Raw genomic sequence first — 27943 nt, forward strand, 5'->3', positions numbered from 1 at the left:
TTTACTGCTGTATATTTCTCTGAGGTAAATGAAAACACAGGATCAACCCAGAGAAGAGGGTCCCTTACACTGTTTTCTTTTGTTGAATTTATTACAGTTTGACAGTTGGAAAAAAAAATGTTGCTACTTTCTCATTCACTCATCATTGAAGTAGCATGTCTACTTTTGGTGCTGTAAAAACAACAGCTTACAGAAGTGTTCTCACATATGAACAATTTGGGAGACCATTTTCAAAATAAGTTTGGTTATTGGTTATCTTAGAAGGAAGGTAAAAGAACTCACTAGAGAGGATAAACCAAGAACTGGTGTAGAATGTGTTTTCTCTACTGGACATTGCATTTCTCTGGGGTGCTTCTTTACATTCATCTATCCTACCTCCAGCCCCACTTCTCACTGTATTTTTGTTTTTGTTCTGCTTTTTTTTTTTAAATTTCAATGAAGAGAGAATAAAGGAACTTTGGAGTGTGAATAAGTATTAATTAAGTCACAGTATGCTCTCTGAGTAAGAGTTAGTTATGGCCCTGAAGGTGATGTAATAAAAATAATATTAAAATTTTAGCACCTATTTATTCTTTTGTGGGAATAGAACTATAATTTAATTTGGTGAATAGAACTCTTTATCAATTATCTTAATGAAATTGTATGTCCAACTTCAAGTAATTCACCATGTTTTCCTTCTTAACCTGTTAGAGAAAGAGTTTGGGAAAGGTACAGTTACTTTACATAAAAAATTAGCTCATTTTGATTAGCTTTTAGTTTTAAAAATCACAACTTAAATGCCCCTGTAATTTGTTTGCTATTTTTTAAGGTCTTTTGTAGTTTCTTATGTTGCTAATTTATGTTTTTTACATTTTCATTTCATTTCCAATTTACTAATGTGTTAGAAATTATTGGCGAAAAATGGTTTTAAAGAATGCATATTGGTCTTATATAAATGATGTAATTCATTAATAATTTCTTTAGAGGTAAAGAGTATAGCAGCCTGGTACCCTTGGTGCTTAGTTTTTTTATTTATCCCTAAATGATGACTATAGAGTTAGAAAATCTGTATCTGCTGATTACCTGGAATTGGGAAAAACTTTACTTAGTGTAAGTGTATTCAGTTGTTGCTGATCTTGAAGTTTGATAGACGGTGTGGTAAGTTGCCTACATTTACCACCACACAGCTCTCTACTTAAGAGTTAGGTTAGGCAAGGCTGTCCATGACCATTTGTTTTCTAAGTTACATAGGATGACTAAGAATGATTAAGCTTGGAGTCCTCAGAATAATTTTTACCAGATAATGTCTTACTCCATATGGGCTCTTTGAAACCGTAAAAATAGGCATATTCTATTTCTTCTTGTTAATAACTATTTTATCAACCGTCTTTCTTAAAAATAGACCAGAGATAGCAGTGCTTTCATTGATTTGCTATTGCACTTATCAGCACATGGTGAATTTTATGAGCTTTAAAAAATGTGACAATGTGAAGTCTTTCAGCATGATTTTCTAATTTATCCGAAGTGTTTTAGGACTATCTTTATTCCTATTTGGAGTTCTTTACCCCTTGCTATATGTACAAAGAGATGCAGTGGATCTTGGTATATGTGCTTTTACTTTAGAATAAACCTATGTGATGAAATGGATTTCTTCTACTGTTTCCTTTATTAAAAGATTGATAGGAGGGTAAACATCTTTTCTCTGGTTTTTGTAAAAGGGGTCATGGTGTTATAATGTTTGCCCCACATCTGATAATGTTAACCTATTATGAAAAAAATACTTTTGAAGTCAGTATGCTTTAGAGCAAATAACTCTCATCTGATCTTTAACTGGATAGTTAACCAAAAAGAACATTGTTTCATGTGGATTACAGTAACTCATATAGGTGTTAAATGTCTAAGATTATTACTGGTTTGATATCTCTTCTGTATTGAAATTTAATTTTATAACATAGTATATCTTTGCAATAATGCACAAAGCTCAGAGGGGGAAAAAAGGGCAAATCTTACATTTATACAACATGGCATGGTTGAGAAAGTACTTTCATATCTTTTATTCTATTTATCTTTACCATAAGTTTGTGAGCTGTGATTTTTATTATCCAGATATTTTTTATTTGTTTGTTTGTTTGTTTACTGACTTACTTATTTTTATTTATTTATTTATTTTGGCTGCTCCGGGTCTAGTTGCGGCACGCAGGATCTTCGTTGCAGCATGCAAACTCTTAGTTGTGGCATGCATACAGGATCTAGTTCCCCGACCAGGGATCAAACCTGGGCCCCCTGCATTGGGAGCACTGAGTCTTACCCACTGGACCACCAAGGGGGAAGTCCCTATCCATATTTTTTTACATGTAGAAAAAAATTAAGGTAGAAAATGACAGTCTTGTACCTGGTCTTTTGACTTCCTTCCTGATGACCTATTCACACTATATAGCCAGTCACCTGAAAAATAGTTTTCACATTAGTGCATTTTGAAGAATTTTACTAGGTCACAGTATAAAACTGAATTCCAGTTTGGGGAAGGAGCTTAAATGTGTTTTAACTCTTTTTTTCCCTTTGCTTTAGCCTGAACACACCACCTGGAACTAAAGTTAAGCTTTCAGGCGTTGTGGACATAAAAAATGGATTCCTGCTCTTGAATGATTCTAACACCACAGTTCTTGGTGGTGAAGTAGAACACCTTATTGAGAAATGGGAGTTACAGAGAGTAAGTGTAAACGAAGAATGGTTTGAACTTTTAAAACACTATACTCTTTTTATTGTATTCTCTGTTTTAAGGGACCTTCCTATAATGGATCGTAAAATTAGTTCTTTATGCCAGAGTTGAATAGAATGGAACACAGTGATCTTTACAGAAACTATCTACCTTTGTTTAAGCATATTGTTCTTCTAAAACAGATGTCATTTTCAGTATTTGTTACATTTTATTACTTATTTTAAAGGCCATTCTTTACTGACGAGTTTGCAAAACTGCCAAGATACCAGTTGTAAGATATGTGTAATGTATCTGTATATAATTCTTTCTTCAGAAAACAAGTGTTTGTGCATATATATGAATGATGTATGTGTATTTGTCTTATTTACACACACACACACACACACACACACAGATACAAGTGAAAGCAAATTAGAATTTCACTATAATGAAAGGGTTCTTGTTGCATTTGTCTTCCTAGTCACATTAGTTGATGTTTTCACCATTTATGTTAACAGTATCTTCATCCTCCTAGTCATCTAGGTTATCTAGTAATTGTCCTTCTACTTTGCTTCTAGCCACCAGTTTTATTGATCCTCTGCAGTCAGATTTCTTGTCAATCCCTTGCTCTCAGGTTCCATTGCCATTATTGTAGTTTAAGTCTCTGGCCTGGACTACTTGCAGTAGCCTTTTAACTGGTTCCACCATATACCCTTTCTCCATCTTCTAACTTATTGTACTTCTGCCAGATTACCTTCAACATAATTCAGACCATGCTACACCCTGCTTTTATTTCACATACCTTAATCTGAGATTCAGGTCATTTATAATTTAGCCCTAGTTCCAGCTTACCTTTTCAACTTTCTTAATTTTTTCACATAGGTTTTGTTTTAGCTAAATGGAACTACTTTTTATTTGATTCTCTAAGCTTTCCTCAGTTGCACTTTTGAAAAAGAAAAAAGATTTTCCCACTTTTAAGACATTTATCTTAGTTTCTCTCTCATCCCCATGCTTTTAGACTCAAAACAAGTGCTCGTTTTTTTTCACAAAATGAAATAATTGCTCCTTTATTGAATTCTTAGAATACTTTATTCATTGTATTAAGAAGTATATTACTTTTATCTAGCACTAAAATTATATTTATTTCTTATCTCCTTTGATTGTAAGCTTTTTGAGGTCAGAATTCTTGTTTGTGTTATCTTTATTCAATTCTACAAATATTTGTTGAACAGTGTGTAGGTCTTGAGCTGGGCTCCTGTATCTGTATATCATGTAATTCACCTAGCAGTCTTGTAAGAGAGTGTTATGTCCATATGGATCAGAAAATAGGCTTTAAGAACCGTTAAACTTATTTTATGATTAGACCACTAATAAGTGATGGATCTGAGCCTTCCTGTATCTCCACAGTGGTGGCCCTGAGTCTTATATGTAATAAACATCATAACAAATAATAGTGAAATAAATGAATTACAAGCACATAGAGCGAATTACCCTTTGAGTTAGAATTGATGTTTTTGTGCCACTCTCAGATCTTGTCTGTTGTCTAAAGTGAGCCAAGGGGCCTAGCAATATTTCAAGCTTTTGGTATTTTAAGATAAATTACTAATTTTTATCTTCTAAGTTTGAAAGTGCCTCTGTTTGGGATGTAAATAGATAAGGAAATTTAGGCACATTTTTTATTCCTTAGTACTCATTCCTTATGATACTAATGTGCTACACTTTGGGCTGCTGTGAAATATAAGATACTATTATATACTATATAAGATACTATGAAATATAAGATAATATTCCATAACTGCATTGTTTGATTGAAAATGTTACACAAGCAAGTTAATCAGAAGTGGTTTGATAGTTTTATATAAATAGCCAAGTTTATGAACTTTGAATTTCCTGGAGAAATCCCACCCATTTCATGTGATCTTTTCCTTTCACAAGTTGATATACTGTATTTTCATTATCATTAGAGATTTTTAAAAGTGTGTTAAGATGTTGTCAAGTCAGACCAACATATTATACATAATTTTTACAACCCAGCCAGAACTACCTTACTAAGTGTAAAGTCAGTCAGACATTCCTAGGAACTTCCTCACCTCCAGCACACACACATACACACACACAAACACATGCATGGATCAGTAGTAGTTTGACAGTTATTCTTGTAATGTTTTATTATATATTTTTGCACTTTGTTTCCTGAAAGCCATGCTAGTATTTCTTATTAGGGGGCAGTAAAAATTTACATGAAAAAGAGTTTAAAAACATCTTAATATGATAATAATTCTCTTTGGTTTTATAGTTTTTTTGAGTTTGGTAACTATAGTGTTGTAGAAATCATGGAGAGTTCAAATTACTTGAGCATCTGGCAGGTGAAACACATAGAAATCAAATGTACACATAGAAATAATAAACCATAGAGTTAATTTTGGAAGTAACGGGGTCCTAGGCATTCTTGCAAAATAAATAGAGGGGGAAGAGAACATTGGATAGTATTTAAAGCATGTGTAGGTGTTGTAGTTGTAGCAAGTTGCTTATAGACAGGTGATGAAAAGAAAAACTCAAAGTATGATAAAGATAGGTTTTGGAGAGTTCTGTAGCAGATATAATTTATAAAGTAATGTAGTTCTATAACATTTTAGTGCTCCCCCCTCACCTCCTATGACAGATAATTTTTTAAAAATTTTTTTCTGTTTTTAAAAATTGTAAAGTATACATAACAAAGTTTAACATTTTAATCATTTTTAAGTGTAAAATTAAGTGGCATTAAGTACATTCTTATTGTTACACAACCACCTCCCTCCAGATTTTTTTATCTTCTCAAATTGAAACTCTGTACCAATTAAACAATAACTTCCCATCACCCCCCTCCCAATCTCTGGCCACCTTGTACTCCAGCTACCTCATAATAGTATAAGTCATATAGTATTCGTCCTTTTGTGTCTGGCTTATTTCACTTAGCATAATGTCTTCAAGGTTCATCCATGTTGTAGCATGTGTCAGAATTAACTTTTTAAGGCTGAATAATATTCCATTGTATGTAAATGCCGCATTTTGTTCATTCATCCACTAATGGACATTAGGGTTGTTTCCACCTTTTGGCTATTGTGAATAAAGGTGTTATGAACATGGGTGTACAAATATCTGCTTGAGTTCCTGCTTTCAGTTCTTTTGAGTTTATACTCAGAAGTAGGATTGCTGGATTGCATAGTAATTCTGTTTAATATTTTGAGTAACTGCTATATTGTTTTCCACAGCAGCTGCACCATTTTGCATTCCCATCTGCAATGATTAAGTGATCCAATTTCTTGACATCCCTGCCAACCCTTGTTATTTCATGTTTTTTGGATAATAACCATCCTAATAAGTGTGAAGTGGAATATCATTGTGGTTTTGATTTGCATTTCCCTAGTGCGTAGTGATGTTCAGCATCTTTTCATATGTTTACTGGCTGTTTGTGTATCTTCTTTGGAGAAATGTGTATTTAAGTCCTTTGTCTATTTTAAATTTTGTTGTTGTTGTTGTTGTGTGAGTTTTTGATTTATTTTGGATATCAATTCCTTATCTGATATATGATTTGCAAATATTTTTCACATTCCATTGCTTGCCTTTTCACTCTGTTGGTAGTGTTCGTTGATGCAAAAGCATTTAAAATTTTATTGAAGTTCAGTTTTACCTGTTTTTTTCTTTTCTTGCCTATGTTTTTGGAGTCATATCCAAGAAATTGCAAAATCCCAATGTCATGAAGCTTTTTCTCTATGTTTTCTTGTGGAAGTTTTATGGGTTTAGCTCTTTGGCTCTTAAATTTAGGTCTTTGATCCATTTTGAATTAATTTTTGTACATGGTATAAGTCTTTTGCATGTGGATATCCAGTTTTCCCAGCACCATTTGTTGAAGAGAATCTCCTTCCCCTATTGAATGACCTTATCTTCCTCATCAAAAATCATTTAACCATACATGCAAGAGTTTATTTCTTTATTCTATTAGTCTGTCTTAATGCCAGTACTGTTTTGACTACCGTAACTTTTTAGTAAGTTTTGTAATCAAGAAGTATGACCTTTTTTCAGGATTATTTTGACTGTTGAGGGTCCCTTGAGATCCCATATGAATTTTAGGATGGATTTTTCTGTTTCTGCAAAAAGCATTCTTAGGATTATGATAGGAATTGCATTGAATCTCTAGACCTGTTTGAGTAGTATTGCCATCTTAACAGTATTAAATCTTCCAACTCATGACTATGTGATGTCTTTTCATTTATTGGTGTCTAATTTCTTTTAGCAATCTTTTGTTGTTTTCATTGTATAGATCTTCTTCTTTGTGTAATTTTATCCCTAAGTGTTTTATTCTTTTTTATTCTAGTATAAATGGAAGCTTATAACTTGCAGTTGTTTTTTGCTTAGCCTAGTTCTCAGCAGTGACTTAAGGGAATTCCTATACAGGTTTCTGGAGCTTCATTTCTGTACAGGGCTCTCTTTTTCAAAACTCTGCCCCAGAGCTTCCAGTTATTTCAGCCTGGCTTGAGCTATGAGACATTTTCTCAACCCAGCTCTCTGTGCTGTCTGTCTGCATTATGCCTCCAAGCAGAAAGGCAGAGTTCACCTGTTTTTTTTTTTTTTTTCTCTTTCTCTTTGGGATTACAGTCCTGTGCTACTTCTTGCCCTATGTCTTAAAACAGTTGTTTCCTACATGTTGTCCAGATTGCTAGTTGTAGAGTGAGATTAAGTCTTGTCTCTTACACAGTCATAGGATGGGAAGTAGAAATCCTGTAATATGCTTTTAATTATATACTGTGTATTGAGAGATGGTATTATTGGCAGTTTATGTGAGCTTTTAAGGAAGTCATGGCATAAACTGAAATGATTTATTGCTCTTTGAATGGTCTTTTTCTTTTATCTAAATTAAAACTGGGGAAGGGACCCCTAGATAAGTTTGTGCATTTGCTGTTTTTTCTTAAAATAGGTTAACATCATAAATACAGCTTATCAAGAAATGTGATATTCATATACAGTTTAAATTTTTCTTTGATTAATTAACTGAATATTACTGTTGTCTTTAGTCTTAGTTTTTTTAAAATATAACTTATATAAGATACAAAGTATTCTTTTTATAATTCAGGGACTCTAGAGTAGGTATAAGGTACATATGGTAATTTTTAAACTTATTTTTCACCATTTAAAATATTTTAAATGTAATATTTTCTATAACGATAATCATTAAAAATGCACAAAAACTTTAGAGTTGAGAAGATGTATTAAGTGAAAACCAGTGCTTAACAGATATATGTTAACACCTCAAAGACAAAACAGATAGGAAGAATAGATGGGTGAAAATATTCCTTACGGCATTTTTTTTAACATATTTATTGGAGTATAATTGCTTTACAATGATGTGTTAGTTTCTGCTTTATAACAAAGGGAATCAGCTATACATATACATCTATCCCCATATCTCTTCCCTCATGAGTCTCCCTCCCTTCCACCCTCCCTATCCTACCCCTCTAGGTGGTCACAAAGCACCGAGCTGATATCCCTGGGCTATGCGGCTGCTTCCAACTAGCTATCGGTTTTACATTTGGTAGTGCATATATGTCCATGCCACGCTCTCACTTTGTCCCAGCTTACCCTTCCCCCTCCCCGTGTCCTCAAGTCCATTCTCTAGTAGGTCTGCATCATTATTCCCATCCTGCCCCTACGTTCTTCATGACCATTTTTTTCCCTTTAGACTCCATATATATGTGTTAGCATATGGTATTTGTTTTTCTCTTTCTGACTTACTTCACTCTGTATGACAGACTCTAGGTCCATCCACCTCATTATAACTCAACAAATAACTCAATTTCATTTCTTTTTATGGCTGAGTAATATTCCATTGTATATATGTGCCACATCTTCTTTCTCCATTCATCTGTCAATGGACACTTAGGTTGCTTCCATGTCCTGGCTATTTTAAATAGAGCTTCAATGAACATTGTGGTACATGACTCTTTTTGAATTATGCTTTTCTCAGAGTATATGCCCAGTAGTGGGATTGATGGGTCATATGGTAGTTCTATTTTTAGTTTTTTAAGGAACCTCCATACTATTCTCCATAGTGGCTGTATCAATTTACATTCTCATCAACAGTGCCAGAGGATTCCCTTTTCTCCACACCCTCTCCAGGATTTATTGTTTGTAGGTTTTTTGATGATGGCTATTCTGACTGGTGTGAGGTGATATCTCATTGTAGTTTTGATTTGCATTTCTCTAATGATTAATGATGTTGAGCATTCTTTCATGTGTTTGTTGGCAATCTGTATATCTTCTTTGGAGAAATGTCTGTTTAGGTCTTCTGCCCATTTTTGCATTGGGTTGTTTGTTTTTTTGATATTGAGCTACATGAGCTACTTGTAAATTTTGGAGATTAATCGTTTGTCAGTTGCTTCATTTGCAAATATCTTCTCCCATTCTGAGGGTTCTCTTTTCATCTTGTTTATGGTTTCCTTTGCTGTGTAAAAGCTTTTAAGTTTGACTAGGTCCCATCTGTTTATTTATTTTTTTATTTCCATTTCTCTAGGAGGTGGGTCAAAAAGGATCTTGCTGTGAATTATGTCATAGAGTGTTCTGCCTATGTTTTTCTCTAAGAGTTTGATAGTGTTTGGCCTTACATTTAGGTCTTTAATCCATTTTGAGTTTATTTTTGTGTATGGTGTTAGGGAGTGTTCTAGTTTCATTCTTTTACATGTAGCTGTCCAGTTTTCCCAGCACCACTCATGGAAGAGACTGTCTTTTTTCCTCTGTATATTCTTGCCTCCTTTATCAAGAATAAGGTGACCATATGTGCATGGGTTTATCTCTGGGCTTTCTATCCTGTTCCATTGATCTATATTTCTGTTTTTGTGCCAGTACCATACTGTCTTGATTACTGCAGCTTTGTTGTATAGTCTGAAGTCAAGGAGCCTGATTCCTCCAGCTCCGTTTTTCTTTCTCAAGATTGCTATGGCTATCTGGGGTCTTTTGTGTTTTCATGCAAATTGTGAAATGTTTTGTCCTTGTTCTGTGAAAAATGCCAGTGGTAGTTTGATAGGGATTGCATTGAATCTGTAGATTGCTTTGGGTAGTATAGTCATTTTCACAATATTGATTCTTCCAATCCAAGAACATGGTATATCTCTCCATCTGTTGGTATCATCTTTAATTTCTTTCATCAGTATCTTATAGTTTTCTGCATACAGGTCTTTTGTCTCCTTAGGTAGGTTTACTCCTAGGTATTTTTTTCTTTTTGTTGCAGTGGTAAATGGAAGTGTTTTCTTAATTTCACTTTCAGATTTTTCATCATTAGTGTTTAGGAATGCAAGAGACTTCTGTGCATTAACTTTGTATCATGCTACTTTACCAAATTCATTGATTATCTCTAATAGTTTTCTGATGGCATCTTTAGGATGCTCTATGTATAGTATCATGTCATCTGCAAACAGTGACAGCTTTACTTCTTTTCTGATTTGGATACCTTTTATTTCTTTTTCTACTCTGATTGCTGTGGCTAAAACTTCCAAAACAATATTGAATAATAGTGGTGAGAGTGGGCAACCTTGTCTTGTTCCTTATCTTAGTGCAAATGGTTTCAGTTTTTCACCATTGAGGACGACGTTGGCTGTGGGTTTGCCATATATGACCTTTATTATGTTGAGGTAAGTTCCCTCTATGCCTACTTTCTGGAGGGTTTTTATCATAAATGGGTGTTGAATTTTGTTGAAAGATTTTTCTGCATCTATTGAGGTGATCATATGGTTTTTCTACAATTTTCTTAATATGGTGTATCACATTGATTGATTTGTGTATGTTGAAGAATCCTTGCATTCCTGGGGTAAACCCCACTTGATCGTGGTGTATGATCCTTTTAATGTGCTGTTGGATTCTGTTTGCTACTATTTTGTTGAGGATTTTTGCATCTATGTTCATCAGTGATACTGGCCTGTAGTTTTCTTTCTTTGTGAAATCTTTGTCTGGTTTTGGTATCAGGGTGATGATAGCCTCGTAGAATGAGTTTGGGAGTGTTCCTCCATCTGCTATATTTTGGAAGAGTTTGAGAAAGATAGGTGTTAGCTCTTCTCTAAATATTTGATAGAATTCACCTGTGAAGCCATCTGGTCCTGGGCTTTAGTTTGTTGGAAGATATTTAATCACAGTTTCAATTTCAGTGCTTGTGATTGGTCTGTTCATATTTTCTATTTCTTCCTGGTTCTGTCTTGGAAGGTTGTGCTCATAGAAGAATTTTTCCATTTCTTCCAGGTTATCCATTTTATTGGCATATAGTTGCTTGTAATAGTCTCTCATGATCCTTTGTGTTTCTGCAGTGTCAGTTGTTACTTCTCCTTTTTCATTTCTAATTCTATTGATTTGAGTCTTATCTCTTTTTTTCTTGATAAGTCTGGCTAATGGTTTATCAGTTTTGTTTATCTTCTCAAAGAACCAGCTTTTAGTTTTATTGCTCTTTGCTGTTGTTTCCTTCATTTCTTTTTCACTTATTTCTGATTCATCTTTATGATTTCTTTCATTCTGCTAACTTTGGGGTTTTTTGGTTCTTCTTTCTCTAGTTGCATTAGGTGTAAGTGTAGGTTGTTTATTTGAGATGTTTCTTGTTTCTTACCGTAGGATTGTATTGCTATAAACTTCCCTCTTAGAACTGCTTTTGCTGCATCCCATAGGTTTTGGGTCATCGTGTTTTCATTGTCATTTGTTTATAGGTTGTTTTTTTTTTTGTTTTTTTCAGTACGCATGCCTCTCACTGTTGTGCCCTCTCCCGTTGCGGAGCACAGGCTCCAGATGCTCAGGCTCTGTGGCCATGCCTCACAGGCCTAGCCGCTCCGCGGCATGTGGGATCTTCCCGGACTGGGGCACGAACCCGTGTCCCCTGCATCGGCAGGTGGACTCTCAACCACTGTGCCACCAGGGAAGCCCTATAGTTATTTTTTGATTTCCTCTTTGATTTCTTCAGTGATCTCTTGGTTATTTGGTAGTGTACTATTTATCTTCCATGTGTTTGTATTTTTTACAGATTTTTTCCCTGTAATTGATATCTAGTCTCATAGTGTTGTGGTCAGAAAAGATACTTGATACAATTTCTATTTTCTTATATTTACCAAGGCTTGATCTGTGACCCAACATATAATCTATACTGGAGAATGTTCCATGAGCACTTGAGAAGAAAGTGTATTCTGTTGTTTTTGGATGGAATGTCCTATAAATATTTTTTAAGTCCATTTGTTCAGTGTATCATATAAAGCTTGTGTTTTCTTATTTATTTTCATTTTGGATGATCTGTCCATTGGTGAAAGTGGGGCGTTAAAGTCCCCTACTATGAATGTGTTACTGTCGATTTTCCCTTTTATGGCTGTTAGTATTTGCCTTATGTATTGAGGTGCTCCTATGTTGGGTGCATAGATATTTACAGTTGTTATATCTTCTTCTTGGATTGATCCCTTGATCACTATGTAGTGTCCTTCTTTGTCTCTTATAATATTCTTTATTTTAAAGTCTATTTTGTCTGATATGAGAATTGCTACTCCAGCTTTCTTTTGATTTCCATTTGCATGGAATATCTTTTTATATCCCCTCACTTTCAGTCTGTATGTGTCCCTAGGTCTGAAGTGGATGTCTTGTAGACAGCATATATATGGATCTTGTTTTTGTATCCATTCAGACTGTGTCTTTTGGTTGGAGCATTTAATCCATTTACATTTAAGGTAATTATCGATATGTATGTTCCTATTACCATTTTCTTCATTGTTTTGGGTTTGTTATTGTAGGTCTTTTCCTTCTCTTGTGTTTCCTGCCTAGAGAAGTTCCTTTAGCATTTGTTGTAAAGCTGGTTTGGTGGTGCTGAACTCTCTCAGCTTTTGCTTGTCTGTAAAGGTTTTAATTTCTCCATCAAATGTGAATGAGATCCCTGCTGGGTAGAGTAATCTTGGTTATAGGTTTTTCCTTTTCATCACTTTAAATATGTCCTGCCTCTCCCTTCTGGCTTGCAGACTTTCTACTGAAAGATCAACTGTTAACCTTATGGGATTCCCTTGTATGTTATTTGTTGTTTTTCCCTTGCTGTTTTTAATAGTTTTTTCTTTGTATTTTATTTTTGATAGTTTGATTAATATGAGTCTTGGCGTGTTTCTCATTGGCTTTATCCTGTATGGGACTCTCTGTGCTTCCTGGACTTGATTAACTATTTCCTTTCCCATATTAGGGATGTTTTCAACTATAATCTCTTCAAATGTTTTCTCAGTTCCTTTCTTTTTCCCTTCTCTTCTGGGACCCCTATAATTCGAATGTTGGTGTGTTTAATATTGTCCCAGAGGTCTCTGAGACTGTCCTCAATTCTTTTCATTCTTTTATCTTTATTCTGCTCTGCAGTAGTTATTTCCAGTGTTTTATCTTCCAGGTCACTTATCCGTTTTTGTGCCTCGGTTATTCTGGTATTGATCCCTTCTATGGAATTTTTAATTTCATTTATTGTGTTGTTCATCACTGTTTGTTTGCTCTTTAGTTCTTCTAGGTCTTTGTTAAATGTTTCTTGTGTTTTCTCCATTCTATTTCCAAGATTTTGGATCATCCTTAGTATCATTATTCTGAATTCTTTTTAAGGTAGACTGCCTATTTCCTCCTCATTTGTTAGGTCTCGTGGGTTTTTACCTTGCTTCTTCATCTGCTGTGTGTTTCTTTGTCTTCTCATTTTGCTTAACTTACTGTGTTTGGGGTCTCCTTTTTGCAGGCTGCAGGTTAGTAGTTTCCGTTGCTTTTGGTGTCTGTCCCCAGTGGCTAACGTTGTTTCAGTTGGTTGTGTAGGGTTCCTGGTGGAGGGGACTAGTGCCTGTGTTCTGGTGGATGAAGCCGTATCTTGTCTTTCTGGTGGGCAGGACCGCATCCGGTGGTGTGTTTTGGGGTGTCTGTGAACTTATGATTTTCGGCAGCCTCTCTGCTAATGGGTGGGGTTGTGTTCCTGTCTTGCTAGTTGTTTGGCATAGGATGTCCAGCACTGTAGGTTGCTGGTCATTGAGTGGAGCCGGGTCTTGGCATTGCAATGGAGATCTCTGGGAGATTTTCGCCATTTTTTGTTGTTGTTGTTGTTGTTATAAAAGTCCGTAATTTATTACAGATCATATGATGGGGAGATAGCTTTTTTTTAATTTTTAAGATTTTAGGTTTATTACAAAGTATAACTGCTCAAGGACATCCAATATCCAGTCGATGAATTAATCATGTACTCACATACCTATACACAGATACATTCCTATACAGAGAGCTCATTGTTAAATATTCAGAGGGTTTACCTCTGGTCTCAGTGAAGAGGGCCACTCCCTCACCTTGATATCAGTATGGCTGAAATTCTATTTATGGGTCGTATATCCTCAGCAATTCTAGAGTCTCTGATTGTCCCCAGATCTTTTTTCTTCCTTTAATCATCAGTTTTTACTTAACAAAGTTGATTTCTGGATTGAGTTTCATTTTGAGAAGAGAGGTTTTAATCAATTAATCTGGTAGTGTGTCTGATTAATTGACAAGACAAAGGCCTAGGAAGTGAGATAATTTCCCCCTTTCTCTAAGGTCAGCTGAGTTTTGGCAGCTCCATTTTAATCCTCGTTAGATATACTTCATCAACCCTGCTTTCTTAGACCTTGGTTTCAGGTAACTCAGTACACATGTAAATCCAATGTACAACCACTTTGTATACCATTCTCTCCCTCGTTTCATTTTTTTTTTTTACTTATTTTGACATTGTTTTTCATCCTTAGCTGGTTTATATCTATTCTACCCTTTGATTATATTTATTTATTATATACTTTTTTAACATCTTTATTAGAGTATAATTGCTTTACAATGGTGTATCACTTTCTGCTTTATAACAAAATGAATCAGTTATACTTATATATATGTCCCCATATCTCTTCCCTCTTGCATCTCCCTCTCTCCTACCCTCCCTATCCCACCCCTCTAGTGGGTCAGAAAGCACCGAGCTTATCTCCCCGAGCTATGTGGCTGCTTCCCACTAGCTATCTGTTTTACGTTTGGTAGTGTATACATGTCTATGCCACTCTCTCACTTTCTCCCAGCTTACCCTTCCCCCTCCCCATATCCTGAAGTCTTTTCTCTAGTAGGTCTGCATCTGTATTCCCATCTTGCTCCTAGGTTCTTCTGATCATTTTCTTTCTTTTTTTTTTTAGATTCCATATATATGTGTTAGCATATGGTATTTGTTTTTCTCTTTCTGACTTATTTCACTCTGTATGACTGTCTCACCATTTGATATTACATGGAGCTGGGAGTCCTCTGGTGGCCCAATGTCCTGAACTCGGCTCTCCCACCTCCGAGGCACAGGCCTGATGCCCGGCTGGAGCACGAAGACACTGTCATCTACACAGCTCAGAATAAAAGGGAGAAAAAAAGAAAAACAGAAAGAAAAATAAATAAATAAATATAATATAATGCAGTTATTAAAATAAAAATTATTAAAATTTAAAAAGTAATTTAAAAAAAGAGAGAAAGAGGAGAGCCGCCAAACCAAAAAACAAATCCACCAATGTTAACAAGTGCTAAAAACTATACTAAAAAAACAAAAAATGGACAGGCAGAACCCTAGGACAAATGGTAAAAGCAAAGCTATAGAGACAAAATCACACACAGATGCATACACATACACACTCACAAAAAGAGAAAAAGGGAAAAAAAAAAAATATATGTATATATACCATTGCTCCCAAAGTCCACCATCTCAATTTGGGATGATTCATTGCTTATTCAGGTATTCCACCTGAATAGGTGGAATGCAGGGTACATCAAGTTGATTGTGGAGATTTAATCCACTGTTCCTGAGGCTGCTGGGAGAGATTTCCCTTTCTCTTCTTTGTTCGCACAGCTCCCGTGGTTCAGCTTTGGATTTGGACTCGCCTCTGCGTGTAGGTCGCCAGAGGCCGTCTGTTCTTCGCTCAGACAGGAAGGAGTTAAAGGAGCCGCTGATTCGGGGGCTCTGGCTCACTCAGGCCGTGGGGAGGGAGGGGTACAGATGCGGGGCGAGCCTGTGTCTGCAGAGGCCCGTGTGACGTTGCACCAGCCCGAGGCGCGCCGTGTGTTCTCCCGGGGAAGTTGTCCCTGGATCACGGGACCCTGGCAGTGGCGGGCTGCGCAGGCTCCGGGAGGGGAGGTGTGGAGAGTGACCTGTGCTCGCACACAGGCTTCTTGGTGGCTGCAACAGCCACCTTAGTGTCTCATGCCCGTGTCTGGGGTCCGCGCTGATAGCCGCGGCTCGCGCCCGTTTCTGGAGCTCATTCAGGCAGCACTCTGAATCCCCTCTCCTCGAGCACCGCAAAACAAAGAGGCAAGAAATAGTCTCTTGCCTCTTCAGCAGCTCTAGACCCCCTCCCAGACACACTCCCGGCTAGCTGTGGCACACTAGGCCCCTTCCAGCTGTGTTCACGCAGCCAACCCCAGTCCTCTCCCTGGGAGTGGCTGAAGCCGGTGCGTCAGCTCCCAGCCCCCACCCGCCCCAGTGGGTGAGCAGTCGAGCTGCTTGGGCTGGTGAGTGCCGGTCGGTACCGATACTCTGTGCGGGAATCTCTCTGTTTTGCCCTCCGCACCCCTGTTGCTGCGCTCTCCTCCATGACTCCAAAGCTTCCCACCTCTGCCACCCCCCTCTCAGCCCATGAAGGGTCTTCCTAGTGTGTGGAAACCATTCCTCCTTCACGGCTCCCCTCCCACTGGTGCAGGTCCCGTCCCTATTCTTTTGTCTCTGTTTTTTCTTTTTTCTTTTGCCCTACCCAGGTACGTGGGGGAGTTTCTTGCCTTTTGGGAGGTCTGAGGTCTTCTTCCCGCGTTCAGTAGTTCTGTAGGAGTTGTTCCATGTGTAGATGTATTTCTGATGTATTTGTGGGGAGGAAGGTGATCTCCCCGTCTTACTCCTCTGCCATCTTGAAGCTCCTCCTCCTTATGGTATTTTTAAAGGACTTTATAATGTGAGAAATTGCTTTTGCTAGGAAGTTATTTTTTTCATTTCCATAATATATTGTTATCTCTCTAATCATAAATATGATAGGGAAAAAAGAAAACTAAAATTAGTAGCGTTTGGAAGCTTTTTTATTAAAGAGCAATCTGAGTTGAATACTTCTTTGAAGTATAAATTGATTTGCAAGACAAGACTTTTATTAAGGAAATTTTACTGTAATTGAAATTAACCTCCATATTATAAACTATAGCAGTCTGATCTCTTTAAACAGTTAGAAATCACTTTTATCAGTATTCCTATGAACTGTTTCTAGTTAACAGCACTTCTGACACCAAGTGTGGAGTTTTCTTTTTCACATCAAGCAATTCTCCAGTTCTCTCCACTTGGATACCAGGTGAATGTCCTAAAATTTAATTCAGTTCTGACACTAACTACCTGGAGTTAGTACACACCCCATAGGTTAAGAACTCCGTCTGAGAAGACTGCCCCTCACTTCAGGTGCCAATTGAAAGTAGTAGGTCCTGACGTTATCCACTCTTCTGTCCAACTTGGCTATAAATTAGGGGCTCTCAGGATCCCCTGCTCAGATTTGATAATTTGCTATAATGGCTCACAGAACTTAGGGAAACACTTTACTTGTTATTACTGGTTTATTATAAGCGATGTTATAAATAGCCAGATGAAGAGCTTAATAGGGTAAGATCCAGAAGGGTCCTGGACACAGGAGCTTCTGTCCCTGTGGAGTTCGGTGTGTACCACCCTTCTGGCACATGGATGTATTCACCAGCCCAGAAGCTCCCTGAACCCCATCACTTACGGGGTTTTAATGGAGGTTCATTACATAGGCCCGCTTGATTTAATCACTGGCCATTGGTGATTGACTCAATCTCTAGCCCTCTAATCGCATGGTTGGTTTTTTTGGCTCCCAGTTCCCACCCTGGAGCTTGCTAGGGGCCCATTAATAGTCACCTCATTAATATAAACTCAGGATGCTCAAAGGTGCTTATTATGAAGAACAAAATGTGCTCCTTACCCCTGTGATTCAGGAAATTTCAAGTGTTTTAGGGTCTTTGTTCCAGGAACTGGGGACAAAGACCAAATATATATTTCTTATTATATAACAGTATCACAAATATGTTGTTTGCTAATAGATTTTTATGTCTAAACATTTCATTTTGAAGATGATTTCCAGTTAATATTTTTCTGTCAGATTTTAGTTTTACTATGCATTAAAATGAAATTAATTAAAATGAAATTCTTGCTACCAAAGTTTATCATCTTTGTTGAGAGGTTTTAACTGTGTTTTCTTCTTATGGGAGCAACTTGACAAATACTTCTTAAAATCATATGTCAGTTTGGGTTTTGGAAAGGGGAAATAAGGGGAGAGCCTTTGCCTAGTTATTGAAGTTAGGAATAAGATATTTTATATAGTTTGAAATTAATAATAGAAGGCTTTTTTTCTATTTCCTATAAGAATCTACTAAAATGAGTAGATTCCTGGTACATTATAAGTGTTGTTAAATATATTTTTAATGTATAATTTCTGTTTTACAACTCACTTTTCTCACAGAGCTTGTCAAAACACAATAGAAGCAATATTGGAACCGAAGGTGGACCACCTCCTTTTGTGCCTTTTGGACAGGTAATGACTTTCATTTTGGCAGATGAATTTTAATCAGCAAAAAGTGTTTTTTATTTGTATTCAAGCTGTGTTTCATTTTGTGCTGAACTGTTCACTCAGAGGTCATAAGAGTTATATGGAAATATATTAACTACAGGAAATCAGTAATTGTGTTTTTTTTCTCGTTATTGTAATTAAAGTTTTTGTGTAGATTCTTTTCTCAAAAGCTGTTAACCCAGGGCTTCCCTGGTGACGCAGTGGTTGAGAGTCCGCCTGCCGATGCAGGGGACACGGGTTCGTGCCCCGGTTCGGGAAGATCCCACATGCCGTGGAGTGGCTGGGCCTGTGAGCCATGGCCGCTGAGGCTGCGCGTCCAGAGCCTGTGCTCCGCAACGGGAGAGGCCACAACAGTGAGAGGCCCGCGTACCACCCACAAAAAAGCTGTTAACCCAAAGATTGAAACAGTTAAGAGACACACCTGAAATGCAGCTTAAAATTAATTATTATCAGATGGTGGTGGGCGCATTTTTTTTTGAGAGAGAGAAATGCAAAAGTAAGAAGACAAAAATATGCTATAATTTCTCACTTTGTTCATTAAAAACAAAAGAGGGAGAAAAAATAAAAGCATCATCAGAAAGATTGACAGGAGGCAAAAGAGTGAGAACATGAGGCAGGGAAGGGCATCACTGCACTTTAGGAGAGCCTGCTGTCCCAGCTGCCCCTTCTGAGATTCCGTTCTTCTGCCTTGATCCAAATGCCCATCTCAGTCAGGTACTTAATTTTATTTCCAGTTGGTATTTTCATTTTCAACTACAGCAGCCCTGATTCTTCTCTCACATAAGCTAAAGGTTTGCCTTCTGCTTCCTAACTTTCAGCCCCCTTGCTGCAAAATGTTACCTTGAGGTAGCTCCTCAGCTGACCAATATCTTGTGTCTTCCTGGTTGTGCTAAGCATCAAATTGCCTTTAAAACAATCTCCTCCAGCTTGTCCCTGCTTCATATCTGAAGAATCTGAGAATAATCCCTGTGGCTGCTTGCTCTTTGCCACATGATGCCACTAAAATTTAGCTCTTGGTAATCTGCCTTGCATTTGTGCTTTATTTTCCTTCAAGAGTGCTGGCTTAAGGTGAAGATGAGTTGGGGACACAACAGCTAGGAAACAGAGACCTATATCTCAATAACAATTAAAAAAATTTTGGTATGAAAAACAGATACCTAGTTGATCAGAAAATAAGTGGGCAGGATCAGTTGACTGGCATCCTCTTCAAAACCCTTTTTGGAGGATCTACTCAAAATTAAATAAGACATTCTTGCATTGTGGCTATTTTGAAAGTATTTAAAACATATGTCATTTTTTTATTGTGCTTTGGAACATGGGACAGTCAAGATAAAAGGAGGCATGATCTATGCTGATGATATTCTTATTTCTATCAGTGAAAAACCCCAAGAATGAAAACAGAGTGTAAACATTTTAATAATTTATATTTGAAAATAATAAATGCTGTGTTGGTAAGAATTTTCTTTCCCCTTAAACATTTTGGTGATAATACTTCTTTCAAAAATTGCTCACAGAGACTTATGATTTAATTATTTTCAAGAATTTGACGTGTGTTTATAGTTTTTTTGTATTAGGAAGTATATTAAAAGTTATAGCTTAAATAATATTATTTGTTTATGAAATCCATTGTGAAAATCTGTTATTCAGCATCTTAGCCTTGAACATGGGTTAAAGATAGAATATTCTTGGCTGTGTGTTAGAATCAGCTATTTTATATTTATGTTATTGAAGATCAAAAATCTGTATATTTGTATAACACATTTATTTGAGAGCATATTTTTATTCTTCTTTAAAATTATCAAGTTGAAAAAGGTTCATTTTATAGGATTTTTGCTGCTAGAATTAGAAGAGAGAACAGAATTCAGGACTTATTTTTAGACAATGATGGCTTTCTTAATTTGTCTTAAGAGACTAAAAACCTAAAGCTTTGCAACCTGATTAGGGGGAGGGAGTATGTTTTTAGCTTTTGGCTTATACGTTGAGAGACACCTTTCTATATGTTAAAATAACTATAAACTCTCATGGATATTGTGGCATAATGTGGAAATCAAGTGCTTAATAAAAAACTGAATTTACTTCTTGGGCAATAGTCTAGACTGTTTGAAATTTAAAATTATTTTAAGTCATTATCCTAAAATGAAACTTAGATCTTTTGGTTTGATGTATATTTTAAATATTAGGTTGGCCAACATGTTCATTCGCAAGATGTTACAGAAAATCCCGAACGAACTTTTTGGCCAACCCAATATGTGCCCTGTTTTAGATTGCCTACATTTAGTGTAGCTTTCATTTACCAGTTACAATTACTTAAAAGTTACTTCAATTAGTTTTCTACCTTTATTTTTAAATCTATGGGAAATAATTGTATTTTTGTGGACTCTTAGCTGTTGTGATACAAATATTTCTTTTGAAGACATTACTTTCTTATGAAAAACTTGAATCTCTTTTGGAACTACTGAAACAATTTATTTTTATTTATTATTACCAGAAGTGTGTATCTCATGTCCAAGTGGATAGCAGAGAACTTGATCGAAGAAAGACATTACAAGTTACATTGCCTGTCAAACCTCCAAATGATAATGATGAATTTGAAAAACAAAGGACTGCTGCTATTGCAGAAGTTGCAAAGAGCAAAGAAGTAAGAATCTAAATCATTATGAATTTGTCTTATTCCTTGCCATTATGTTCTATTTAGATTACTCACAATCATTATTGTCTTTTCACATAAAGTAACTAATTGAACAGACTTTTGACATTCTTTTTCCATATTCCATCAGTAGAAAATGCCCTGGTGCCTTTTGGAGTCTTATGGTTACACGTTTTACTCATATACATTCCTTTTCCAATCTCCTTAACAATTCCATTAAGTTACCTTTACTAGCAAACCACCCTTCTTTTCTCCCGCTTTCTTTTCTTCTTAACAGTATACAAGTGAACACAACTTTTTTTTTTTTTTTTTGAATGGCAGAGGGTTTCCTGTTATTAGTTGGGATAGATGATACTTTTTGAGGATAATTTTCCCCTATAATAGAAATTTTTGAGGAATTCAGGTAAATATTAGAGGGTAAATCAATGGCTCAGGATTAACATTTTTTGTCAGTTTTCATTCTTTAATGTATAGTAAAAAATAATTTTTATCTTTGGATTATATGTGCATTTATACATACCCTCCTTTATCATTTACTGCTGCTAGCCAAAAGGTTTTCTTTTTATTATTTGTAATTGCTTGCTTATTTTAAATAGGTGTTTTCTCTAGTTATTTACTAATTTTTAGATTTTGACAAGAAATTTTAGTTCATGAATTGGTTGCTTAGATAGACTTTTCTTAACCAGTGGTATTGAAATAGGTTTCTTTATTCAGAACCAGTAATAAATCTTAGCTAACAGCTGTTTTCCTATTTAAATTCAAATTTTAAGTAGGAGACTTCTTGAATTTTGGTAGTTCTTCATGCAGTGTCTTTCTGTCCTGTTTATATAGGGGACAACAGCACAAATTCTGGAATCAGGCAGACAGGAAACATATCCTGCTGACAACCTTGGATAGGTTACTTAAGTTTTGTACCACATTTTCTTTATCTATGAAACTGTGAGAATTAAAATTGCTAATCTTTAAAACATTTAGAATACTACATGGCACAGATCATGATATTGTTACTGAACTCCAGTTCGGCAGCTTGTCACTCAAGAATCCAATGCTGAGAGTGTTGGGTTAAAGGAAAGATAGCTTTATTGAGGAAGCCGGGAATCCTGGGGAGAAGGTAGATGCATGTTCCAGAAAACCAACTCCCAACTCGCCAGTTTTGCTTAGAGATTATATAGGGGAAAGAGGAAAGGGCTACGTGCTCATGGGGAAGGGGCTGTCTTCTATTTTCAGAGATGTTTTTCTTGATCACATGATTCCAAGTAGCTAGCAAGTCTCGCTTGTGGTTGGAACATTAAGTCACAAATCTTTGATTAGCTGTTCCTGGAGAATAAGGAACAAGGGTGAGGCCTATAGAATAACTAATCTTCAGTCTCGATATACATCAACAGCTTTCTTCATCCAACAAGCTAAGCTAAGTTAACGGTAAACTAGAGTAGAAGTCAGGCATAGTAAGCATAAGATCACAGCCATATCCTAACTAAGAAATAGAGTTGGAATAATGCTGAGAAGCTGAGAGCCCCTAATTATAGTCTCACTGCCTCAGTTACAATAGTCCTTTGCTAAAAGCCTTCAGTAAATGTGACTATTGCTACTCCTCAATGTTTTCTCTATTCTAAGACACATTTAAAAATCATTTTTAATATTTCTGAAATTAATTCATTTTGCACAGTTTACATAAAATGCATTTCTTCTTTCCCAAAAAGCTGTTAAAATTATGGAGTTTCAGAAAAGGATATTGGGAGTATATCAATTTCTTAATGATTATAGGAAAGTTGTTCTTTTGATTTACATTTTTCTCAGACAAACTTTCTTTCCAAAATCCTGTTTGATGTCTATTTTCTGGAAGATGGGACAGACAAGTTAGGAAATTACTGAAGTAATCCAGGGGGAGGAAAGTTTTTGGTAGCAGTGGCAGCTGTGTAGGTGGTGCAAAGTGTTCAGATTCTGGCATTTTGAAAATACAGCCATCAGAGTTTCTGAGAGATTAAAGATGGAGCTTGAGAGAAAAAGAGGTGTCATGAATGACTTCAAGGGTTTTGGCCTGAAAAATTGGCAGGTTAGAGTTGCTTACTTCATACTGGAGAAGACCGGGGTGGACCAGGGTGTTATTAATATAATTAGTATATTAATACTGAGGTACTTCTTAGGCATCCATGTGGTAATGTTTAATAGGCAGTGATACAGAGAAGAGTGTAGCTGAAAGGTGAGCTTTGGATTGGATGTATGCATTTGAAAGTGGTAGGTGTATGGATTATATTTAAAATCATGAGGTCAAATGAGATCACCAAGGGAATGAGAGCTGAAGGGAAGAGAAAAGGAGAAAGAATGAACCCTGTAGCATTTCAACCTTACCAGTTGAATGAAAGAAGTTGAACCAGCCAAGGTGTGACCAGTAAGATAGGATCAAAACAAGAGAATACAGAAATTATTTCATGGAGGGTGATGTATTGAATTTATCAAAGACTGTTGAAAAGTCATGTAAGATGTGGCCTGAGAATTAATGTAGAGTTAGGAGTCATTCATTCTCTCCACATTCCTTTATCATTCATATAGATGCTGGTAAGATAAAGTATAAGTGTGCAGATATCAGTGGGTGGGTTGATGTGGTAAAAATCTATGTAAGTTCTTTAGTGATTATTTCCATTTTTTCAGTGAGGAAGTAAGCATGGTCAAACAGGCACAATGAGGGAGAAGATGTTTGAGATTTGAGGAGTGAGGAGAACATGTAAAATAGTGGTTTTTATTATTTGTATTATTTGTCTACTTTCTTAGATTCTAGAATCCTATTACTGGATCATGAACATAATGTAACAGATTCCTAGATGTTTGGTGCCTTGCTAAAGAAGATTGGGAGGGTGAATGGGCTAAGAAAATGTAGTAAGATTGCAAGACAGCATTAAGGCCCACTCGGGGTTTATGGTCGTGATGATGTCACAGATGCCTAATTCACATAATATGGAGGGGATGGTGTGGCTCATACAGGACAACATCAGTTACTTTATGGGTAATGTTTAAGTTGTGATGTTTCTAGATATTTGTATGTTTAATGGGTAACAACTGTTTTAAAGCAGTAAAAAGCAATTCTGAAAATGCTATTTATCCTATTCCTTAATCCATAAAGGGGAAAGAAAATAATAAGGAAATGCCTCCAGAAGATGGGACTATTTCACTGGCACCAAAATAAAAAGCACTTTTGGAGTTACGTAATTTAAATTCCAGAAATAGGGGCTTCCCTGGTGGCGCACTGGTTGAGAGTCCGCCTGCTGATGCAGGGGACGCAGGTTTGTGCCCTGGTCCAGGAAGATCCCACATGCCGCAGAGCGGCTGGGCCCGTGAGCCACGGCCGCTGAGCCTGCGCATCCGGAGCCTGTGCTCTGCAATGGGAGAGGCCACAACAGTGAGAGGCCCACGTACCGCGAAAAAAAAAAAAAAATTCCAGAAATATATTTAATTTGGAACGGGTCAGGATCCAGACTTTTCAGGTAACTAAGTTCTAATATATTAAGCAAAACAGTAATATTGCCATCTGTTATGAGTGTTTACCATATGCCAGTTATTGAATTCATCACTTCATGTTGATGATGTCATTTAATCCTCACAACATCCCAGTGAGGTAGGTGTTTTTGGGCCGTCCACGCGGCTTGTGGGATCTTATTTCCCTGACCAGGGATCGAACCCCTTCCCCCTGTAGTGGAAGCATGGAGTCCTAACCACTGTACCACCAGGGAATTCTCTCGTCCCTGTTTTAAAGATGAGAAACCCGAGGTTCATGGAGGGTAGAAGTTAAGTGACTTGCCTGAGGGCAGGAACTAGGAAGTGGCTCAGTACAGATTTAGTCCCAGCCTTGTGTAGCTCTTAAGCCTGTATTCTTACCTATACTACATTGTCTCTCAATCTAATAAACTTTGTGTCACATTAATATAAAATCACATTTTTCCTTGTGGTTATGTAAGCAATGACTATCAAGACATTCCAAAGCTATTTTTTTTTCTTTTTTTGCTGGGATTGCAGAAACCAAAAATTGAATGAATCCAGTAATGGGTCTTTGGTCTTTGAACATGTAGTTTTAATTTTGATTTGAATTAAACTTAAATATTCTGGTGTATCAACCACCTAATAGAGGTATTTAATATGTTGTTCATTGATGCTTATCTCACATCATTTTTCTATTTTTCAGGTTCTATTTCTTTACATTTTCATCTGATTCAAAATAATTTCCCAGTCTTATATAAATGTATATCTAGGATGTTTTCTTATTGTAATCATTTTAAGATAAATTAAAAAATATTGATAATTATATCTAATAAAAATCGTCTTGGCTTCTGCTTTTATTAGCTCTATTAGAAAACTATAAAGATATTATATAACCAGATATTTAATTTAATATTGTACAAATAACAACTGCAGAATACTTTTCAATCATGAATTTGTATCTTTCCAAACTGGTGTTTTTTCTGTTCTAGTCTTTCCACTGTAGTTTTGACAAAACAAAAATGAGATCAAATTCAAATTTGATTACACATATAATTATTCAAATAAGTCAGACAAAATAAGAAATATGGACTTTAAAGCTTTTATACATAGTTGGTAAGATATAGCATATGTGGTAATTAATGTAAATAATAAATTAGTAATGAGACTTTTAATCCCATGTTAAAATTTGTATTATTTGTCTACTTTCTTAGATTCTAGAATCCTACTACTGGATCATGAACATAATGTAACAGATTCCTAGATAGGTTTGGTGCCTTGCTAAAGAAAGCCTTGCCATGTAGCTGGATTTGTAACTCAGGTCTCATGATATCAGTCAAGTATTTTACCCTAGAATAATTTTTGACACCTAATCTCCATAATACTTGTACTATTTTCTTTTCTTTTATATTGTTGTCTACTTAGGTTTATTCTGATGATTTGCCTTGGCGATTTAAAGATTATAATCATGTAATTTTTTTAATTGCTTCACCTGGACTTGTGAGATTATGACTAGTAGATATTTAGAAAGAATTAGTTAACATTTCATTTTTTTCCTGTAAAGCAAAATTAAGAAACTTAACTACTTCAGTTTTTAGTCATAGCTTAGCCTTTAGAGCTTTTTAAAATGTTATTTATTTACATTTCTTTTATCTTTCTGTTATCTGAAGACCAAGACATTTGGAGGAGGTGGTGGTGGTGCTAGAAGTAATCTCAACATGAGTGCTGCTGGCAACCGAAATAGGGAGATTTTACAGAAAGAAAAGTCAAACAAATCAGAGGGAAAACATGAAGGTGTCTATAGAGAACTGGTAAGGCTGAAGAACCAACCACAAAGTTTATGTCTTTTTTTCTTTAATAGTCTTGGTTTTTTTAATTCTTTCTCAGAACCACCACTGGCTTTTTGAGTATATTATAAATAGGTGTCACAACTCTAAGAAGGCTTTCATTAAGGATTCCAGTTAATAATTTCCAGTTATTCCATGGAAATTTTGGATTGGTTGAAAAATAATTTACTTAAGTAAAATTTACGCTTAACTTTCTAATGTCTGAATGATGTCTTTTAGAATGGATTGATAAAAAGTCATCAAATTAAACAGAAAACGCTCAATGGAAATTATATTCTAAAAGATGCATCAGAAACATACAGTTATGGGCCGTTCCCTACCTTCCTCACATCTTTTCTCAAATTTTGTCTAAAGTGATTTTGTTTTGTTGTGTTCTTTGGGAAAAATATATTGAAATAGTAAATGTATATTATAGACTCAATTGCAAAATATTCCTGGATTTTTGAGATAATGGGAGGAGTCAGAGATATTTCTGGTATGCTACAGTGTCCTCAGATATAAGGGAACTGACAGGAATTCATTTTCCTCTGCCTTTAAAGGTTAAATGACTTTGGGTGATTTTGTCTATAGAGTGCTAAGACTAGCTTAAATAATGGGGTTTCATCACCTCATGTAACAAGAAATTTGGAGATAGATGGTTACAAAGATTGGTAAATTCAGCAGTATAACAGTGTTGGACCTCTGGTGAGCATCTCTCTAGTTTCTTGGTTTTCTTCTCTGGGTTACAGGATTCTCTCTGTGTGTTAAATCTTCATGCAATAAGTTCAAAGGCAAGAAGGAAAGGGGACATTTATCTGGGTGTGGGTCTGTTTTATCAGATAAAAAAATAATTTTGGAAATCTCCAGTAAATTCCGTCTATGGTTCATTGACTAGAACTAGGTCATATGCCCACTCCTAAATCAATCACTAGCCAAGGAGAATAGGTTTATAACAGAGCCAGACTATCTTTTCCTTGAATACATGACCATCTCTTTCTTTTAAAAAAAAAAGTCAGTTTTCAGGTTTGAGTGAATACAGCAAGTTGAAAACTACACAGTCTCTAACTCAAGAAACTCTTAAACTTGAGTGAATTGAGAACCCTTGTCTGGGGATGTCTTGCCGTAGAACACCGAAGACCAGCAGTTTCGGATTGTTGTGAGGAGTAAAAACATGAAGGGAGTTATATCACAAAGATCGCAGAATGGAAAGCTCCAGGAATTGGGCTGTCCACCAAAACAACTCTTAAGCTGACAAACATTGTCTGAAGCAACTATTTTACAACTCTGGAGTCAAGTCAAACTCTTACAGCATACAGAGTGGTGATTAATGAAGAAAGAGGATGGTCACTGGCTGACCAGGGAGATAATGGAACAAAGACTCCAGTGATCACATATCACAAGGAATAAAATCCTTACAAAAGAAAATCTGGAAAAGTTGCTAAACAAACTTACAGCTGCAGTCTTCATTAACTAACAACAGCAGTCCCTGAGGAGGAGGGAGAATCTGATTTCCAAAATTACCATCAATACAGTATTCAGAATTTTCAGTTCTCAACAGAAAATTACAAAGCATACCATAAAACAGGAAAGTATGATCCACTCATAGGAAAAAAAAAAGAAATTGAAAGAAACTATCCCTGAAGAAGGTCAGGCATTGGGCTTACTAAACAAGAACTTAAATTAA

General features: G+C 36.1%; 1 protein-coding gene across 4 annotated transcripts in view; it reads left to right on the forward strand.

Annotated features, from left to right (window-relative positions):
• The window catches only part of TDRD3 (tudor domain containing 3), a 130795-nt gene that overhangs the window by 22490 nt on the left and 80362 nt on the right, over positions 1–27943 (forward strand). For 2 of the 4 annotated variants that reach the window (XM_060079819.1, XM_060079818.1), the window contains exons 3-6: positions 2548–2689; positions 18211–18282; positions 20807–20956; positions 26104–26244. In XM_060079819.1, coding sequence (XP_059935802.1) covers positions 2548–2689; positions 18211–18282; positions 20807–20956; positions 26104–26244 — 505 coding nt within the window. The remainder of the gene's footprint in view (positions 1–2547; positions 2690–18210; positions 18283–20806; positions 20957–26103; positions 26245–27943) is intronic. The other 2 variants (XM_060079816.1, XM_060079817.1) reach the window with 1 other exon arrangement.

Source organism: Mesoplodon densirostris, chromosome 17, assembly GCF_025265405.1.
Source record: "Mesoplodon densirostris isolate mMesDen1 chromosome 17, mMesDen1 primary haplotype, whole genome shotgun sequence".
NCBI classification, from domain to species: domain Eukaryota; kingdom Metazoa; phylum Chordata; class Mammalia; order Artiodactyla; family Ziphiidae; genus Mesoplodon; species Mesoplodon densirostris.